The 22,102-nt window shown below is 34.5% G+C and overlaps 1 protein-coding gene across 1 annotated transcript in view; it reads right to left on the bottom strand.

Annotated features, from left to right (window-relative positions):
• The window catches only part of DPP10 (dipeptidyl peptidase like 10), a 331,482-nt gene that overhangs the window by 80,419 nt on the left and 228,961 nt on the right, over positions 1 to 22,102 (bottom strand). The window contains exons 8-10 of the mRNA XM_049615726.1: positions 18,875 to 18,998; positions 7,899 to 7,937; positions 3,162 to 3,269 (exon numbers count right to left, since the gene is read on the bottom strand). Coding sequence (XP_049471683.1) covers positions 3,162 to 3,269; positions 7,899 to 7,937; positions 18,875 to 18,998 — 271 coding nt within the window. The remainder of the gene's footprint in view (positions 1 to 3,161; positions 3,270 to 7,898; positions 7,938 to 18,874; positions 18,999 to 22,102) is intronic.

Here is a 22,102-nt window from a genome sequence, read left to right as displayed (position 1 = left end):
TAAATAATATAAGAATTCTTATACATTATTCTTTAAATACTACAAATCCATACATGTGCTTTGATTGCAATATTCAAAAGAAAATTAAATATTTTTCAATGTTAAAATGAATTAGAAATACCTATATATGCAAATTTATTTACAGTGTGATGTGTGAGGTGAGGAGACTATGTTTGATTTTAAATGAGTTAATTCAGCTTCGAATTCTAAGATTTTCATAGCATATATATGTGTCAATATCATAATCTTAGAGGATTCTTAAAAGATCTTTTTTGTAAACTATTTAAAAAAAATTGAGGTGGGGGCGCCTGGGTGGCTCAGTCGGTTAAGCATCCGACTTCAGCTCTGGTCATGATCTTGCGTTTAGTGGGTTCAAGCCCCGCATCAGGCTCTGTGCTGACAGCTTGGAGCCTGGAACCTGCTTCAGATTCTGTGTCTCCTTCTCTCTCTGCCCCTCCCCTTCTCATGCTCTCTCTTTCTCTCTCTCTCTCTCTCTCAAAAATAAATAAAAACTTTAAAAACTTTTTTTTTTGAGGGAAAGGAATTCAAACTGTTTACTAAGATTGTGTCTGTGTGTAAACTTAGGTATAACGTACATTTATCTAACCACTGACCTCTAACTCATTAACAAAGTAGATTAATTTTATCCACATTGCCAAAACATCCATAAATAATAGTGCAGTCATGTTTATTTCTCACTGAGGCAAGCCACAAATTCTCTGAACAGCAACCGGAATAGATCAAAATCTTTTCTACTTCAATGAAAGCTTTGTTATAATCTTCATATAGAAGAGGAACAAAGTAAACACATCTACTCTATGAAGTTGTTCTGAACACTTCAGGAATAATGAATTAGACTGCATGTCAGGCTGTTTTGATTGGGGGAAGAAGGTATTTCTTTCCAAGGCTTATAAAGAAACTTCTGTTGGTTCATAAATGTCTCAATTCCTACAGGCCAGCATTAGCACCTCCCATTCCCTTCCAATCCAACACTTTTTAAAAGACACTATTTCTCTCCTTAATTTGTTAAATAGATTGTCTTCTTGGAATTGTATATATAATGGTGTATTATACATCTTCCCCTATCATTTGCTGTATTTACAATTTGTATGCAATTTGGACAACCTGGGTTTTCACATAGTTTTGTGAATATAAAATACTGTGGTTTAAAAATTTAATAAAATGGGGTGCCTGGGTGGCTCAGTCAGTTGAGTGTCTGACTTTAGCTCAGGTCATGATCTCGAGGTTTGTGAGTTCAAGCCCCGCATCAGGCTCTATTGCTGACAGCTCGGAGCCTGGAGCCTGCTTCAGATTCTGTGTCTCCCTTTTTTTCTCTGCTTCTCCCTTGCTTCTCTGTCTCTCTTTCCTTCCCAAAAATAAACATTAAAAATTTAATAAAATGTCACAGTGTTAACATTTGCGTTTAGTGGGTTTGAGCCCCGCACCCACACTTATAGTGTGATATATTATTTTTGACCAAAAGATCTAGTATTTATGATAACAAAATTTATAATTAGCTAGCAAAAGTTAATCAGATAGAATAATTTGCTAGTGAAACTTCTTCCAGTTTACATAAAAAAAAAAAAATAGCCCCCTTAGTGCTGTCTGATATAATCATTTTAATACATATAAAATCATCAAAAAGTTTAGGCATATATAGATACATTTATTTCAAACATAAATGAGATATTATAGCTTAGTCTATAACCTATTTTCCAATTTAAATGATATACTATGAAAATTAATCCACATCTTTATTGTGAAAATTATATATGTTCCAAATTACTTATTTTGGCTTTAATTCAAATTAAAGTCATGGCAGTTGTTTTAATAGGTACAGAACTTAGACATGTGTTAAATTTTAAACTACTGACATAAGATTTTGAGAATTCAAGGCACTGAGCTGCTGCACATAAATATGTATATAGATTATGATAAAAGTTTGAGAATTTGCACAAGGCTTGTGAAGGTTCTAACAACATAAATGTAGCCAGGTTGTTTAGGGATCTTTTGGCACATTTATATTTACTCTATATTTTGTAAGTGTGAAATTGATTTTTGGCTAGTTTGTTTGTAAACTCTCATAGAGGATTGCAATTTATCCACATCCTTTGCCTTTGTAAATTATCTTTTGCCTGAGACTAGGATGTTTATTTATTTGATTTTGAAGGAAACCAGTTCTCCTGAAAGTTTGTTATTGACCATTACATTCAAATTGACTCATTAACCTTGTCACATTTAAACCATTTGTGAATTCTCCCATTTTTAAATAATTGGATAAAACTGTATGGTCTGCTAACTCATTTGGAATTTAAAAGAAAAATAACCCTTTCCTTATTTTTATTGGAAAGTCTATAAAAATATAGCACAGACTCTGTGTCACTGACAATACATTTTATCCTGGTTTTTCAAATATGCATTGTATTTCCTTGTGGGGGGTTATCATAAAGTATTCAACTATTCAGTTTTTGATGGACATTTAGTGTGCTTCAAGCACTTATTTATTTATTCACTCATTCATTCATTCATTCATTCATTTACGTTTATGTATTTTGAAAGAGAGAAACTGAGCACATCCGAGGGGGAGGGCCAGAGAGAGAAAGAAAGAGAATACCAAGTATTCTGATGCTGCAACTGACAGCGTGGAGCCCAACCTAGGGCTTAAACTTATGAACGGTGAGATCCTGACCTAAGCCTAAAGCAAGAGTCAGACACTTAACCAACTGAGCCCCCCAGGTGCCCCAGAAATTAGCTTGCTTCAAATATTTAAAACATTTATAGCACCTTGAAAATACTGTTTACACAAAATAGGGAATATACATATTTGTTGAATGAAAAATTTTCTCTAAATTGTCCTCCAATCTCTGAAAGTAGGGGTTGGTAATTTTCATGTATTCGATTCTCTCTAATCCAAGGCCCAAGTCTCTTAGCATATATTATGGCTCACTAAATTCTCTTGAGTGTTGAGACTATTATATGGGAAAGTACAGTTTGAATTTATAGTTATGGAGGGGGATCCTCTTTCTAGAACTTAGTCCTTGGGTTAAATGTATGCCTGGATTTCACAGGCATTAACTGTAGGTTCAGAACATGCCCTAAGAATTGTACCTTCGTGAGTATGACAGCAATGAAACCAAACACAGAAAGGAGCCAGCACGTACCTGGACCAGAAACATCGCTATGTGGTGAAATTCTCCACGGCCCCCTTGCTTAACAGGAACTGTCATAAAGAATGTGCTGCCGTCTCTAGAAAACACTGGCTCCTCATTCTAAAAACAGAAGTGCACGTGATGACATCAAGATGGTATTGGACTTTTGTTTGCAAAACGGTCAAATTATTTTAAAAATAATGCGAATGCACCACCACCATCTATCTTCAGAAAATTTTCATGTGTCCCAACTAGAAACTGTCCGTTAAACAGTAACTTCCCATTCCTCCCTACCCCACTCCCTGGAAGCACCATCAATGCCCTTTCTGTCTCTTTGTTTTGACTCTACCAGAACAAATTCTTTAATGACTGGCTTACAAAAACCAAACAGTCTCTAATATATTTTTTTCTGAAATATTTCACCCAGCCACTCTAGTTACTTGAACATACATTTCTGTTGATGCATATATAAATGTACTGAAACGCTGAAATTAAAAGGCTGCAAAATTGGAAGGAATCCATTGAAAATCATTTAATTCAAACTTCCCATCTTCACTGTTCACCCCCTCAAAAATACACAAATACAAATGCCCATTTGATGATTTTTTAATTAAATTAAGCTCTAAGTGGCATGTTACATCAATAGAATTATTTTCTGAAAATTAAATGATGGAAGCTATGCATATAGACTGCTTTCCTTTTGCTCCAGGGGAAACATTAAGAAAATGGATTTGTCTGAAAAACATTCAGTTCTTTTCTGTTGGATTAGGGACAGTGATTATACATCCGGTAAAAGAAAGACTTTTGCTATGGTTACTTTTTTTGCAGGTCTTTAAAATGCCCTATAAACCCTTTCAGATGATCTGGCCCTCCACTCTCTTTCTGATCTCATCTCCTTTCATTCTCCTGCTTCCTCATTGTGCATGATCCTGCTCCAGGAGGGCCTTTGCACTTTTTATTCTGCCTGGTTCTTTCTTTCATCTCTTTCATATCTTGGCTCTGTATCACCTTAACAGTGAGGTGTTTTCCCATCACCCCATACAGAGGGTGATCTTAGAAGCCAGATCAGCCAACTCTGTCTGAATCCCTCATCTCTTTTTACCTACTTCTGGTTTTTTTTTTTTCCATAGTACCTAACAGTATCCAACATATTTTATTTCAGGTAGGTATGCATTTTTTTTGTATATGCGTGTATGTATGCAGGTGGGCAAGTAGATAGGCAAGTGGGTGAAGTTCCTCAGGAATGTAAACTCCATGAGAGAGGACCCTTGAATTCTTCACTGCTCTACCTCCAGCACCTAGATAATGACTGTTACATAAATTGTGCTGAAGAATTATTTACTTATTTTACTTGAATAAGTAAATTAGCAACTATTTTCATAATCTCAAGAGTCTGGTTTCAGCTTTATTAGTGAGAATATCCCTTGATAGAGATATAAGGCTAATATTTTTCTTCTCTACTCCATGGACACTCATGAAAATATATGACGCATGTAAAAATGTAAAACTGAAGGAATATACAGTTCAAGGATGAAAACATTGCATTGCTAGGTATATAATAAATACTGACAAGATACCTGAGTGAATCACATCTCTCAACTATGATAGAGTCAATAATTCTGTAGGTTCCCTCTCTTGCCCTCTGGAATCTCTCTCTTTTGCCTTGGTACATGAAACATCTTCTGCTTGGAACGACTTTTTTGCTTTGCTTTTTGTATTGAATCTTACTTTTTTTTTTTCTTAAACTCAAGGAACAGAAACCATTACCAAATTTCCCTGGTTAGAGAGTGTCTCGTAGTTAAGAAATCTCTCCTTAGAGATTCTAACAATTACACTGTATTTATCTCTATCATGACATTCAATGCATTCTATTATATGGTTGGCTTCTTTCACTAGGCAAGTAATAATTAAACTAAGTTTATAATTTTATCTTTTTAGCTTTATTGCCTAGGACCCAGTAGGTGTCCAACTCATAACTGGATAGATGAATGCATGTTTACAACAGGCAAAATATTTGTTATATATATATCATTCTATCCACATTTGCTCCAACTTATCAGCTCCTTCCCTATTCTCTCCTTGTGATTTGCTCCAAAAGTAAATTGCCTTTTTAAGGTACAGGATTATCTGAGAATTCTCCTTTTTATATTTGTCTACCCCACCCCCCCAAGCCCTTTCCAATTCTAATGTCTTATAAATGGTTCAGCAAAGGAGCAGATGGATACTATATCCCTAAATGCATTGCTGGGCTTAAAACCCTTCACCATGAGGCAATATCTACATATAAATAGGGCTCTATGCCAACCTTTTCCTAGAATCAAATAATGGAAATGGAGCCAATTTCACCGTCTACTTTTACGATGTAAGCAAGTCAATGTTTATGACACACAGAACAATGGATTGGGGATACCAAACTCTATTTCTTGACCAATAGTTTTGTACATGGGTTATCACAAGCCTCTTGAAAGCCAGGCCACATTCTCTCTGTTCTTCCTACTATCCAGAAAGTGAGCATATGATGATTATACTTAATTCCTAGTTGTCTTAGAAATTTGGTTCATCTCAATACTATCAGTCTCATACTTTAAATTTCATCAAATTTTAAATATTTTATAAAATTCCCTAAGAACTTCTAGAGAAAACCTCAACTGTGACAAACTACCACCTGCATTTTTTTTTACTGAATAATTGATAACTAGTTTCTTTGCTTTAAAAAAAGTTTCTATTAAACATTCATAAATTTTGGATTTAAAATGTAGATAACATAATTCCAAAAGAGCATACATTATGTTGATACATGTCAGACTATTATGAATGTCACTGGCAATACAAATGATAGCAAAATAGGTTTAATAATACAGTACAATTCAGAATATATCAATATCCATTATGATGTTGTTTCTCATTGTTATTATTTTCAGTATCTAACTTAAGAAAGTCCATTACTGACTATAAGACCAAAGTTGGGTTTTTTCCTCCAATTTCATGAAGATTAAGTAGTCCATATTAATATCTATTTATCTATCTAGCTGTAGATTTGGTATGCCTAGGCTTCAAACAAGAAAAGTTTTAGCTTATTTACAGACCTTCTTTTTCTTTATTTATTCACCAAGTATTTAAGGAAATTTTGTTATACCCAGACTCTGTATTAGGCATTTAGTTTATAATGGGAAACAAAAGATGAATATTCCTCCTGCCCTTGTGAATTTAGGAAAAAGTTCACAGAAATAATTGTGTAAGTATCACAAAAAAGATTACACTTGACTTTCAAATAACTCTTATTAAGAAATGGGATTTGGTTATGGTGGTTGGAGGAGGTGATTTTTTAAGTGGGTGATTTAAGCTGAGGTTTGAAAAATGATCAGGCTTCACAAAAGAAAGTAGTTGAGAGAATTCTGTTCAGAGGAAAGGTTCATACCAAACCTTGTAGTATGAGTGCTAATGTGCCACAATGGAGAAGGAATCAACAAGAATCATTCCAGTTGTGAGAGTGGGAGTGTGACAGTGACGTGGCTAGAGGCACCAAAATGCATGCTGTGCACAGGTCCCTCAGCCAGCCTGCAGTGTGGCGAACAGACTGGCATGTGCCCGAGGGGTTGAGTGTTTAGCAGTGAGAGAGGTGCTGCAGTACCAGCAGATTGATCCTGGATGCTGTTTGTGAATTGGAGTAAAGTAAATTGACTTGAGATCTTCTGATGTAAAATTGAAGAAATTGGTGATGAATAATATGTGCAGAAAAGAATGGGAAAAAGTTTAAGAATGACTGCTAGGTTTCCAATTTTTAATAGCTGGATGGGTAATTATGTCCTTGACTCCTATGATGAAAAGAATGCATATAGTCACTAGAAGGGGAATATGTCCACTGTGGACCTGTGGAGTGTGCAGTTACTTTTACAGACTTAGGAGAAGTTTCCAAGCATGAATTTGGATGTTTGAGAACTCAGCCAAGTGAGCTGCCCAGGGCTATACATCTAGAGGTCTCAATACCTGGGTGGTCACTGAAACCATAGATGTGTATGACACTTCAGGAGAGAATATAAAAGATCACTGCAAAGAACAAAAATCAAAAGCAAACCAAACAAAACACTTCCTTTTGCAAAAAAAAAGGGAAGAAAAGAAAAGAAAAAAACAGTAATGGAGTCAGTAGTAAAATGGGTTCAGCCATATTTGGATACTCTGCTTGTGTTTCCTTCTGAAATGTCTGGTATGAGACCATGTTGTGGGGACATTTAGTAGTTATTCTATTGTGGTCTGGATTCCAGCCCCAAGTATGTCACAAACTAGCATCATGATCTAGGATACATCTAAGGAAAGAAGCATCTATCTAAACAATGTCCACATACCCAATATATGTGGAGGTTTGGTCAATCTTCTGGGAAATTTGAACAATACTGACAATTTCCAGCTTTAATGGGTCACAACTTTTTCCTCTTTCATCTACACAAAAGTTTACTTATATGAATGATCCTGAAAACGGATCCTAGTAGTTACTCTGTAACTTACCTTCTTGGAAAAAAAAAAAAAAAAAAAAAAAAAAAAAAAAAAGGAAGTAGCCTTTTCATAAATGATGTCACAGAAAGGCCAAGCCATAAATATTTTAATGGAAAAGACTTACTTAGCCAAACATAGCAAAGCCTTAAAGTCATATTACTGAGATAACATTTGAGAGAAAATTATTATACAGCCACTGGGTAAATAGAATGAGCACAATGGCCGAAATGCAACATAAAGCAACCTCCTGTGCCGTACCTGTTTGGAGAGCCACGTATCTGATGTCATCTCATATTTCTGAAAAGAAACAATGAACTCCATGAAGCATCTAAACACCAAAATGTGCATGCATCAATTTAACTTCTTTTACACATTATCCTTAAGGTATTATTTTTTTTTTTCTCTCTTCAACTGATGAAATACCATGAGAGATCCCATTGTCACTACTGACTTAAAATGAATGAATAAGTACAGAATTGGGATTAAATGATAATTTAATTATAAAATCTTTTCTTTGGTGAACTCCTTTAGAATTCCCAGTAGTATGTCACCACGGATAGAAGATCATTTTCCAGTGCTGTTTGATTACCTCATTCAAACTGTTTTGAACCACTAGGCACTGTCTCTTTTCACCTCTAGGCATCATCAGGAAACAAAATTATTAAGTCCTTCAAAAGAACTGGGCTAACTGCCAACAATGAAATGAAAAGGTAGATGTTCTTTTAACATTCAATGCACTCTCCTTCATAGTCATTTTCTTTTCTTAAGGAAAAAGAATTAAAAATTTGAAATGGCAAAATTTTATGTTCCATTAAAATTATCTTGCAAATGATCAGAACTGAGGTCATTATTTCACAGAGCAAAACTAGATTAATCTCAAGTTAAATATGTGTAGATAAAATAAATTTTATTAGTACTCTTTACATACAGTAATTTATGAAAATCTTGTATTCTAGAACAGTCTATACTAAAGGTATTTAAATGAAGAAAATAAAATAATAATATATTATAAATTTTATCAATATGCAGAAGTATTCACTTTAAGTTGTTATTAATAATTATTTATAATTTTTTTACCAGTTTTCTCTTTTAAAGCCATATTATTATTACATTAAAATCAATCACTTTCTATTTTCAGGGCCTGTTTTTATTTATTAATAGATTTTTCTACATGTGGATATTGAGGAAACATCTAACTAAATTATTCCTTGATTTTCTATTTGCACCTCTTGCACCTTGCTATCTATAAAACATAGACACACACACAAAAATATATCAATGCCCCTTTTTATGTTTATTTATTAAAATTTTTGTAATGTTTGTTTATTTATTTGTTTATTTGAGAGAGAGAGCAACAGTGAAAATGGGAAAGGGGCACAGAGAGAGAGAGAGAGAGAGAGAGAGAGACCGCCAGAATCCCAAGCAGGTACTGTGCTGTCAGTGTGGAGCCCAACGCAGGGCTCAGTCTCCCGAAGTGTGAGATCAGGACATGAGCCCAAATGAAGAGTTAGATACTTAACCAATTGAACCCAGGCACCCCAAAGCATTACTAATTTTTTTAGAATTCACGAAAGTCTAAAGTTTGACATGCATTTGTCTTATTTCAGTTCCAGCAGAGAGTAAAACCTTTATTTAACTCCATAGATGGATGAGAAATAGAATATCAATAAGGTACCAAATCAGTATGATACAGTTCCTATATCTATTTTCTACTGAAGCATTTTGATACATTCTTGACATTGCCTATATAGCTTATCATTATATAGAAAAGATGACACGCTTTCTCTAACTAGAATATACACATGCCAATTTCTAAATCATTTAGCAATCAGCTGAATAAGAAATCGTCTAGAACACTTTAACAAATGAATGGTGAGATCTTAGTCTTTCTATAAGCTAATCAGATGAAAGAGGTTGATTGAAATATTTCTAATAAATATAAGCTATATGTAAAGAGCATTAGCCAAAGCCAGTAAGTACATGGTTGATGCATCGAACTTAATCTACACATCTATGCTCATCACTCCAAAGGTAAGTTTCTTCCTCTTTTCTCTTTTATAGACCATTTAAAAATTATGTTTTAAAAATATTGGAGTATAATTTGCATATAGTGAAATGTACAGATCTCCAGTATAAGCGATGAGTTTTAACAAATATATTTACTTCCCATAAAGATACAAGGTCTTTTCACTTCCTCACACATTCTCTTGTGCTCCTTCCTAGAGGTTCCAAAAAGGTGGTCACTCTTCTGAACTCTTTCCCCATTAATTTCACCTGTGTTACAAGTTCAGATTACTGAAATTATGTATTATATATTCTTCTAAGTGGGACTTTTGTCACACTATGTTTTTGAGATTCACTCATATTTTTGGGGCATATCAGTATTCTGTTTCTTTTTGAATTTTCAAGCAGAATTCTGTTGTGCAGATATGGCACATTTTGTTTATCTATTCCTTGTTAATGGATAATTTGATAGCTTCTAGTTTTTAGCTACGATAAATGAATCATCTCTAAAGTTGTTTTTTTTTACACATCCTTTGGTGGACACAGGTTTTTATTTCTTGTCCAAATATCTAGGAATGGAGCTATTGGATGTATGTGTGTGTGTGTGTGTGTGTGTGTGCGTGCGCGCATGGGTACACACACACACACACACATATACACACATTCATTCATGTACATAATATACACTATAATATATATATATTTATATATGTACATTTAATTTTACTTGAACTTGCAAAATCATTTTTTAAAGTAGCTGTATCATCTTACACTTCTTCTCATGAAGAATAAGAACTAAACCATTAAATACCTAGGAATAAATCTAACCAAAGAGGTGAAAAATCTATACACTGAAAACTGTAGAAAGCTTATGAAAGAAATTGAAGATACAAAAAAATGGAGAAAGATTCCATGCACATGGATAGGAAGAACAAATATTGTTAAAATGTCGATACTACCCAAAACAATCTACATATTCAATGCAATCCCTATCAAAATAACACCAGCATTCTTCACAGAGCTAGAACAAATAATCCTAAAATTTGCATGGAACCAGAAAAGACCCCAAATAGCCAAAGCAATCTTGAAAAAGAAAACCAAATCAGGAGGCATCACAATCCCGGACTTCAAGCTATACTACAAAGCTGTAATCATCAAGACAGTATGGAACTGGCACAAGAATAGACACTCAGATCAATGGAACAGAATAGAGAACCAAGAAATGGACCCACAAATGTAGGGTCAACTAATGTTTGACAAAGCAGGAAAGAATATCCAATGGAATTAATACAGTCTCTTCAGCAAGTGGTGCTGTGAAAACTGGACAGCAACATGCAGAAGAATGAAGCTGGACCACTTTCTTACACAACACACAAAAATAAACTCAAAATGGATGAAAGACCTAAATGTAAGACAAGAAGCCATCAAAATCCTCGAGGAGAAAGCAGGCAAAAACCTCTTTGATCTTGGCCACAGCAACTTCTTACCACGTCTCCGGAGGCAAGGAAAACAAAAGCAAAAATGAACTACTGGACCTCATCAAAATAAAAAGCTTCTGCACAGCGAAGGAAACAATCATCAAAACTAAAAGGCAACCAACAGAATGGGAGAAGATATTTGCAAATGACATATCGGATAAAGGGTTAGTATCCAAAATCTATAAAGAACTTACCAAACTCAACACCCAAAAAACAAATAATCCAGTAAACAAATGGGCAAAAGACATGAATAGATGCTTCTCCAAAGAAGACATCCAGATGGCCAACCGACACATGGAAAAATGCTCAACATCGCTCATCATCAGGGAAATACAAATCAAAACCACAATGAGATATCTCCTTACACCTGTCAGAATGGCTAACATTAACAACTCAGGCCAACAATAGATGTTGGCGAGGATGCAGAGAAAGAGGATCCCTTTTGCATTGTTGGTGGGAATGCAAGCTGGTGCAGCCACTCTGGAAAACAGTATGGAGGTTCCTCAAAAAATTAAAAATAGAACTACCCTACACCCCAGCAATTGCACTACTAGGTATTTATCCAAGGGATACAGGTGTGCTGTTTCAAAGGGCCACATGCACCCCAATGTTCTTATAGCAGTGCTATGGAAAATAGCCAAAGTATGGAAAGAGCCCAAATGTCCATCGATGGATGAATGGATAAAGAAGATGTGGTGTGTATATATATATATATATATATATATATATATATATATATATATATACAGAAACACACATACACAATGGAGTATTACTCGGCAATCAAAAAGAAGGAAATTTTGCCATTTGCAACTACATGGATGGAACTGGAGGGTATTATGCTAAGTGAAATTAGTCAGAGAAAGACAAAAATCATATGACTTCACTCATATGAGGACTTTAAGAGACAAAACAGATGAACATAAGGGAAGGGAAGCAAAAGTAATATAAAAACAGGGAGACTCATAAATATGGAGAACAAACTGAGGGTTACTGGAGGGGTTGTGGGGGGGGGGGGATGGGCCTAATGGGTAAGGGGCATTAAAGAATCTACTCCTGAAATCATGTTGCACTGTACGCTAATTTGGATGTAAATTAAAAAAAAATTAAAAAAAACAAAACCAAAAAAGACTAATAATGGCAAAAAAAAAAAGAAAAAGAATAAGAACTGAAATTTTCTACATCCTCCTCAATAGTTAATGTCACCTTTTTGTTGTTTTAATTTTAGTCATTCTAATGGTATGTAGTGCTATTTTATTATGATTTAATCTATATTTTCCTAATGTCTAATAATGTTGAATACTTCTTCATGAATTTATTACTTCCTTATACATTTCTGTTCACATTTTGATCTTTTTAATTGGTCTGTCTTTTCATTATTGAGATGCATATATTTGTGTGATAACACATTTTGCAAAATATTTTCTCCTATTCTGTGGCTGTTTCTCTTTCTTTTCTTTTTTATATTTATTTTTGAGAGAGAGAGAGAAAGAGAGAAAGAGAGAGAAGCAGAGGGGCAGAGAGGGAGAGAAAGAGTCCCAAGCAGCTCTCAGTGCAGAGCCCTATGTGGGGCTTCATCTCACAAACCTGTGCCAGAACCAAGAGTCAGAGGCCACTCAGCCACTTAGGCACCCCTGTGGCTGTTTCTTAATGGTGACTTTGTTGAGAACTTTCTAAGTTTGATGATGCCTAATGTATTATTTTTTCTTTTATGATTAATGACTTTTTGCCTCTTCGGTATAACTAATTATATCTCATATTTTTATCTAGAAGATTGACAGTATTATCTCTTAGATTTAGGACTGCAATTTATCTCAAATTAATTTTAGAATATGGTACATGATGTTAAATACCACTGTATTTTTCCTTTGGTTATTGATTGTTCCAGAATCATCTTCCCCCTTTGGATTGTTTTGGCACCTCTGATAAAAATCGATTGATCATATAAATAGGAAATCTATTTCCGGAAACTTTTATCAGTCAATTCAGTTGATCTGTTTGTGTTGTCCTTATGCCTCCACTATAATCTCTCAGTTTCTGTGGCTTCCAGTTAATCCTGAAATCCAGTAGGGCAACTTCTCCAGCACTGTTGGTTTTTTTAACAAGATTGTATAGCTCATTGGGTCTTTTACACTTCCATATACATTAAGAAACAGCTTATCTGTTTCTACTAGATCAATTGATCAATCTGCTGGGAATTTGTATTGTATTGAAACTACAGGGGCGCCTGGGTGGCTCAGTCGGTTGAGCGTCCGACTTCAGCTCAGGTCATGATCTCATAGTCTGTGAGTTCGAGCCCCGCGTCAGGCTCTGTGCTGACAGCTCAGAGCCTGGAGCCTGTTTCAGTCTGTCTCCCCCTCTCTCTCTGCCCCTCCCCCGTTCATGCTCTGTCTCTCCCTGTCTCAAAAATAAATAAAATGTTAAAAAAAAAAAAAAAGAAACTACAGTTCACTTTGAGTAGGATGCCATCTACAATATTAAGCCTTTCAGCTCAAACATGTGGCATATCTTTTATTTATTTAGGTCATCCTTAATGCCTTTCAAAAATGTAGTTTTCAATATGAGGATTTTGCATGCTATTTGTTAAATTTATCCTTATGTATTTAATGTTTTAAAGATTTTAGTGGCATTTTTCCCACTATAATACTCTGAATCTAGAAACACATTTTGATGCTTCCCAAATCTTTATTTTGAAAAAAAATACAATCTTACAGAGAAGTTAAAAGACCAGTTCAAGAAACATTTGCACAGCCTTTAGACATATCCCTCATTAATTTCTATTTTGTTCTATTTGCTTTATTATTATATCTCTCTCCTGTTCTTAAACCATTTGAAAAGAAGGCAAAAAAATATATTTTTTCAAAATCAATTGAATGTTAAAAATATACTTTTTCTAAACAATTTAACAGAAATTTTGAGTCATTATATCCATTTACCCCTAAATAATTCAGTAAATGTTCAAGAAAATTACAGTATCCTATATACTCACATTTATTTATAGTAAAATGATAAAAATCAGGAAATTGAACAAATAATTTAAACTGGTACACTGATTTGTGAATTGTGACGCATTCTAGTCTTTTTTTGTGGATTTCTTACTTTTTATTTATGCAATAATGCCATCCACAAATAGAATTTTACTTCTTCCTTGCCAATCACCATGATATTTATTCCTCACCAAGTTACTCTGGTTAGAATCTCTAATAAAGTTTGAATAACAGAGTGAGAATGTATATCCTTACCTTATTGCTGGTATTAAGATAACTAAGGAAAATGTTTTACCATAGAGTCTATTTATTGGGGTATTTTGTGGGTATCCTTTATCAAATTGAAAAATTTTTTTCTATTCATTTATGTTGAAGTTATCATGAATGAGTGATGAATTTTGTCAACTGGTTTTTTTCATCTATTGAGATAACTGTTTATTTTAATTCTTTCCTTCCATTAAAATAATGAATTACACTGATTGTTTTTCAGTATTAAACCAATCATAAATTACCAAAATAAACCCCACTTAGTCACAGTGCACAATTCTCTATATTGCCACAGTTGATATGTTAATATGTTTAAGGAATTTTTTGTATATACGTGCATGAGACATCAGTCTAAAGTGTTCTCTCATATGGCCTTGCCTCGTTTTGGTAAGAGGATTATACTATGCTTACAAAATGAACTGAAAAGTTTCCTTCCTTCTCCACTCTCTGGAGATTGTAGAAATTATAAAATTTATTCCTTTTTATCCAGTTTTATTGAGATATAATTGACATATAACATTGTATAAGTTTAAGGTATACAACATAATGACTTCATATATGTATATATTATGAAGTGGTTACCACAAGTTTAGTTAATATCCATTACCCCACGTAACTGCATTTTTTCTCCTTGTGATAAGAACTTTTAAGATTTATTCTCTTAGCAACTTTCAAATATACAATAAAGTATTGTTAACTATCATAATTATGTTGTACATTACTTCCCCAGAACTTACTTATCTTGTAACTGGAAGTTTGTATCTTTTAACCACCTTCACCCGGTTTCCCCACTCCCACCCATACCCTCCCCTTTGCAAACAATCTCTTTTTCTCTAAGTTTTTTTTTTCAATACACATACAAGTGAGATCATACTGTATTTGTCTTTCTCCATCTGACTCACCTCATTTAGAATAAATGCCCTCAAGTTCCCTCCCTGTTGTCACAAATTGTAGGATTTCTTCATTTTTTATGGCTGAATACTTATTCCAGTGTGGTGTGTGTGTGTGTGTGTGTGTGTGTGTGTGTGTGACATTTTTTATCCATCCATCCACTGATGGACATATTTACCCCGTGTTTTGGCTATTGTAAATGATGCTGCAATGAACATGGGCTGACAAAGAGGCCTTTGAATAATGATTTCGTTTCCTTGAGATACATACCCAGAGGTTGAATTGCTAGATCATACAGAAGTTTTACTTTTAATTTATATCTGCCATACTGTTTTCCACAGTGACTGTACCAATATACATTCCTACCACAGTGCACAGGATTCCCTTTCTCCATCGCCCTGATTCTATTTATCTCTTGTCTTTTTGATAATAGCCATTCTAACAAGTGTAAGGGTCATTGTGGTTTTGACTGAATTTCCCTAATGATTAGTGATGCCGAGCATCTTCTCATATACCTGTTGGCTATTTGAATATCTTCTTTGGAAAAATGTCTATTCAGGTCCTTTGTCCATTTTTAAATGAGATTATTAGATTTTTTTGTTTTTGTTTTATTTTGCTATTGAGTTATATGAGATCATTATATATTTTAGACTTAACTCCTAGTCAGATATATGATTTGCAAATATATTCTTCCATTGCATAGGCCGGCTTTTCAATTTTCTTCACTATTTCTTTGGCTGTGTACAAGCCTTTTAGTTTGATAGTTTTGATTTACTTAAATTATCAATTACCTTTTAGAATATATATAAAAAAAACTAGAAGACATTTTTATTTTCCTAACATATTTACCATTTTTGGCACCTTTCTTTCCTTCATTTAGACTTGAGTTTCCATCTGGTGCTATTTTTTTTTCAGAATGAATAACTTAATTTGATGTTATTTACACAGATCTACTTGTGATGAATTATCTCAGTTTTTACTCGTCTGTAAATGTCTGTCTTCATGTTTGAAAGTTATTTTCATAGGACATAGACTTCTAGTTTACACTGTTTTTCTTCTAGTCCTTTAAAAATGCATTCCACTGCTTTCTGGCTTATGTTGTTTCTGATGACACAGAGGCAGTAATTTTCATCATTATATTCTCCCATATGTAATATATTTTTCTCTCAAGCTGTTTTCATTTTTTTCCCTCTTAATCTTTGGTTTGCAATAATTTGAATATTATGTGCCTACTTATTTTCTTTGTTTTTATCTTGTTTGGGGTTTGCTAACTTCTTAGATATATAGGTTAATGTTTTGTTTTATTTTGTTGCAAATTTGGGATATTTTAAGTCATTATTTCTTTTTTTAAATGCTTATTTATTTTTGAGAAAGAGAAGGAGGGGTGGGCAAGGGGCAGAGAGAGAGGGTGACAGGATCTCAAGCAGGCTCTGAGTTGAAAGCAGAGAGCACGATGTGGGGCTTGAACCCACGAACCGTGAGATCATGACCTGAGACGAAGTGAGACACTTAACTGACTGAGCCACCCAGGTGCCCCTTAAGTCATTAATTCGTTTTTTTTCCTGCCACAATATCTCATATCTTGCCTTCTGTGTATATTCCATCATACATATACATCAGCTCATATTGTTCTACAGGTAATTGAGGCTTTGTTCATTTTTTTTTCCAGTCATTTTTTCCTCAGGACTTCAGTTTGAATTGTTTTTATTTCCCTGACAACAACAGTGTCCAGTTTGTGTTTTAACCCATCCAGACAATTTTTCATTTCAGTTACTGTTGTTTTGAGTTCCTGAAATTTCATTGTTCTCTGTTTTACAGTTTATTTACCCACTGAAATGTCTCATCTATTCATTAATTAGGGCCACCCTTTAATTTACCAACTATTTTTCAAACAGATTTTTAAAAAATCTGTATCTGTTAATTTTAGTAACTCTATTGTGTGTAAGTCTGCTTTTATAAATATTTTGGCAGGGGGGTGAGAGACAGGCAGGTTACATTTTCTATTTTTCTACATATATAGTATGTTTTGATTGTGTAATTGATATTTTAAATTTTAATTTTCCTTTTAAAAGAGTAAACTGTCTTCTGGGAAGACAGCTAATTTATAGGCATGCACTTCATCCTTCCCAGGTTAGATATAAAGGTTTATTGTAAAGAGTACAGAACAACCTTATTCCTAATGCATTTTCTTTCTGGGCTGTGAGTTGAATGCAAAGGGTTTTCAGTGAGAGTGCTCTATGTTTGCTGCTGAGCACTCCAAAGTCTCCAAGCGTTGTGCAACCTGCAGATTCTCCTTTTGCTTCTCTGTGTGAAGCGTGTCATGTACTTGCACAGTTAAGCATTGAGCTACAGTCTTGAGAGTCCCTCTACATGGATTGCCGGAGAGCTCTTCTCTCTGCAACTCCCAATCTGGTGGTACTTGTCCTCCAAATTTCAGCCACCACAACAGTCTCAAACTGATTCTCCCTGCCTACTGACATCAGTGATACCACTGTGCTTTTCTAGGGCCTCATTAACTTGCACTGTGATCTCAAAGTAGCCCCCACAGAAAGGTAGGCTTATCCTCTGTGTTTATTTTATTTCACTATTTGTGTCCTTATCCTGCTATTGTCTGAGAATAGTTGTTTAATACATTTTGTATAGTTTTATAGTTGGCAACAGCAGAGATGCTGGACTCTCAACATGTACACCATCTTGTCTAGAAACAGAAGTCTGGGTGGCTCAGCCAGTTAAGTGTCCAGCTTCGGCTCAGGCCATGGTCTCACAGATCGTGGGTTTGAGCCCTGCATCGGGCTCTGTGCTGATAGCTCAGAGCCTGGAGCCTGCTTCGGAATTCTGTGACACCCATCTCTCTCTGCCCCTCCCCTGCTTGCTCTCGCTCCTCTCCTCTCTCTTCCTCTCTCTCTCTCTCTCTGAAAAATAAATAAACATCAAAACAATTTTAGAAACAGAAGTTTGAAAATTTCTGTTGTTAAATAATTGGGAATACTTTGGCAAGTAACAATAGAAGCGTACAACAGAGCAACTTAAACTGATTATAGTATTCCTCTCTGTAAAGAAGTTTAAAAATTACACGTACAGGATTTATTGCAGAGTTATAAAAACTGATTATAGAAATAGAAATGCAACCGGCTTTCAAAATCACAGTGGTTCAAGGACCATTTTAGTTTTTACTCTTCTTACTTAATTTAAAAATAGAGATACTGTCCATTATTTTATAAGACTAATCTGAATGACCATAAAAATTGAATTTTGGAATGTGTTTGAAGAAAACAGGAAAAATATTCCGTATTCTCAAGTTAATCAAAGTCAAACTATGGAGAGAAAAATGTATTTCGGAATTAAACTAATGTGATTTAGAATCCCCTTAATACAAGAATTCATTTTTTTTAAATCTTGGTTTGTTCTCTTTTGCTTATCATATATTTCTCACTTCAAAGTTTAGATGATTTATGGATTAAAATATATACTCCTAATAGAAGGACTCTTTCCCAACTACCTTTGGAACTTAAACATTGGTTTTTGTACAATGGATTGCCTGATTTCCCTTTGTGAGTAGCATAAAATGCTTCATTTGAGGCATGAAAGAAAAGTAAATTATACTCACTCTACTACAAGCGCCAGTGGTGGTCTCACAGACCGTGAGGATGGAAATGTTCTGAGGCCGGTTTAACCATCTGACCACCGTCTTCGTATTGCTTACCCATTTAACCATAGTGATATAATATTCTCTAGTTCGGAAACAAAATTAAAATTTACATTTAGAGCCAGAGAACCTGTATGGCATCAATAATATACACTTGTTATTTTATATATAAGGATAAATGAAACACTATAAGGATGCCATATCACATTAATTTCTATTTATGTATGTATACACATCTGCTATTCTGAATACTCATGCACACATAAATACAAATATATGCGTATGTATGTTAACACATGTACATATACATACAGGTACAAATATACAGAAAATTTGAGAATAAATTTGAAAGTGAATGATATCCCAGAAAGGAAATCCTTGGAAAAATAAAATAATCAAGGTGATAGACATTTATGAATATATTTTTTAATTTTCTATTGATTAACACTAACAGGTGCAATAAGCATAATTTTTTAAGCTATATTCTATTTTTGTAAAAATGCAACCATTAATTACAAGGCAAAACTTATTTTTGATTTAACAATTTTTTCTTATACATGATCTCTGTGTTATTTCACTTTACCCAGGGGCCAATCCCAATCTTATTCTACGCACACAGGCATACACACACACACATACATAAATATATACATATACATATATTATAATTTTAACTCTTATTTAAAACAGTTTAAAATGAAGAAATCAAAATGAGGGAGATGAGGGACATTGAACCTTTGGTATAGTGAGGATGCTAATTAGTGGGGCCCAGAATGTTCTAAGGCTACTTCTAGATTAGGAAAGCTTATATTTTTTTCCTCTTATAATTAGTATATATTTCTTTCATTGTAGATTTTATGTTTAGGAAATTACACAGTGTATCAAAAAATCCTCAACCCATACAGACAAAATACAATTGTCAATAGTGATTCAATTTATAATAAAAAGGAAAAAAAAAAAAACCTTTCCAACAAATTTGCCCAGTTTCAGAATAGATGAGGTGATTTAGAAATGGCTTGAGAAGTGCCATCCATAAGCACTGTCTTAAAATTAATCCACCCAGTTTTTATGTGATTTAGGAAAAGACCACCTATGGGAGAAAAGCTTTGTGATACAAATCACCTGTCCTTAGACAAAGGTGGGTTAGACATTTAGTTATATGCATCTTACGTTTCTAACATTACTGAATAACTACCACTTTCTCCAGAAAACCTGTCAGCCCATCAGAGTGAAGATGTCAGTAGAAGGGCAAGCAAAACTTATCATACAGTGAACCCTGCCATATTTTCTTCAGCAATCTCTTCAAGACATCTGGCACCCTTCAACACCAGCTAAGTCTCACTTGAAACTTGCCAAGAAACCCACTGAAATCATTACATGAAGTTCTCTAAATAGCTAACAAAGGCAACTTTGAATCAAATATGCAACTGGTTTAGGATCAGTCTTTGGGATTCTTCAAAGAATGAAGCCCTGTTCATTTTTACTGTGTTTTGTTTAACCTATTTTGCACGCATTATCATGTTCAGCAGTGTGAATATCAAAAAGGGGGAAATATAGGTACTAACCTCTAATAGATTTATCTAGAGGATTGAGCATGGAAGAAAATGATAGTGGATACTATAATCAGGAAAAGAAATGCTGATTTCTGACAATATATATTTCTGATTAATTGGTGCAAATGTTATTCACAATTAAAGTTAAAAAATAGTGTGATTTTTTTTCAAAAAAAAATAGTGTGATTATTGTAAACAACTGACCACAGACTACAAAATCACAGAGGTTAATTTATAGAAAAATCTAGATAGAACTGGCATACATAAATTTTCAAACCCAATCAGAAATTTGTCTTAATTAGCTAAAGTGAGTAATACTATATATTGTGCCAAATGAGATGACAACCAACATGAACAATTTTTAAAATAATTAACAGCGGCCACAACAAACATAATTTAAATATTCATCTTAAGGGTTTTCCCTTCCAAAGTAGCCCTCAAGTGTAATGTTGCAAGAACATCTTCTTTATAATGTCTTCACAGACGTTGACACATATTTATTACCTACAGTAGAAAATCTTGACTTTTAACAAGATTTCATGTTAATAAAACAACTGAAATTCAACCAGTGCAAATCTGGTGAATAAGTGATTTTTAAAGGGGAACACTAATTTAGGTGTAAAGTTAAAATAATTAATTTATATTCATACCACTTAACATTTCTCTTTGATTAGATAATGTGATTAGTGTGTTTGTATGTAATGTGTCTTATGCCTACAAGCACAATTTACTGTGATGCCATCTATCTTAGGATAAACCCTTATTTATAATATGAAAGATGAGAGTTCTCCCCAAAATTGAATTTATAAGGTTTATCAGGGGTAACTTCAAACCACTGAAATTTCCACGATAAAGTGTTGTGATTATCTAAAATGAAAGTTAAAGTAAAGCTTAGCACATAAGAAGTAAGTCACACCCTGTATTCTTTCTTTCCTTGTCTCAGGATCCTAGGTGCACTTCCCCTTAGTTTGCTCATAAGCAATCAGGCTTCCTCAAATGAGGGAATAGGGAAGGGCCCTTACCTGGAAATCACACTCCTTGGCCTGCCTGCTGCTGATGTCCTCCTGGAAATCCATCTCAGGAACACATTAGATCTGGTGTCCCACGACCAGTGACCAGCAGAAGTGTCCCTTCCTTACAACTGGCTTTCCTGCTTGTTCCTAGTCTCCATGGCTCTGGATAACCCAGGAAGTCCTCGAGGAGTTCATCCTCTTGAGCCACAGAGACAGAGACAAGCAGGTTAGAGGGATTGCACTCAAGTCAAGAAAGACTTTCTATCAGCTGGGTGGTCTGGCACAGAAGATCTAATTGTTCACAAGGGCACGTGGAATGGAGGCCCCAGCATCATCAGCAGACAGGTACTATGCTAGAAGTCACACATGCGTTTTCACTGACTTCCTGTCCAATCACTACTCCAAGTTCACAACATAATCTTTGTACATATATAGTGGCACCAAACTCTCTCTCTTCCAGATAGTCCGGGATCTCTACCCATAACTGTATGGTCATGGCATGCGTGACCAACTCATCGCTAGTCAATTCCAAAGACTTCTGTTAATAACTATGCATTACTTGTCAGAAGGGTCACTTAGGACATTTCTATGAACAGAGAAATTGTTATTAACTTGATTCTCTT

The sequence above is a fragment of the Panthera uncia genome (genome assembly GCF_023721935.1).
Source record: "Panthera uncia isolate 11264 chromosome C1 unlocalized genomic scaffold, Puncia_PCG_1.0 HiC_scaffold_3, whole genome shotgun sequence".
Lineage (NCBI taxonomy): Eukaryota > Metazoa > Chordata > Mammalia > Carnivora > Felidae > Panthera > Panthera uncia.
This window is presented reverse-complemented; position numbering and strand designations above follow the sequence as displayed.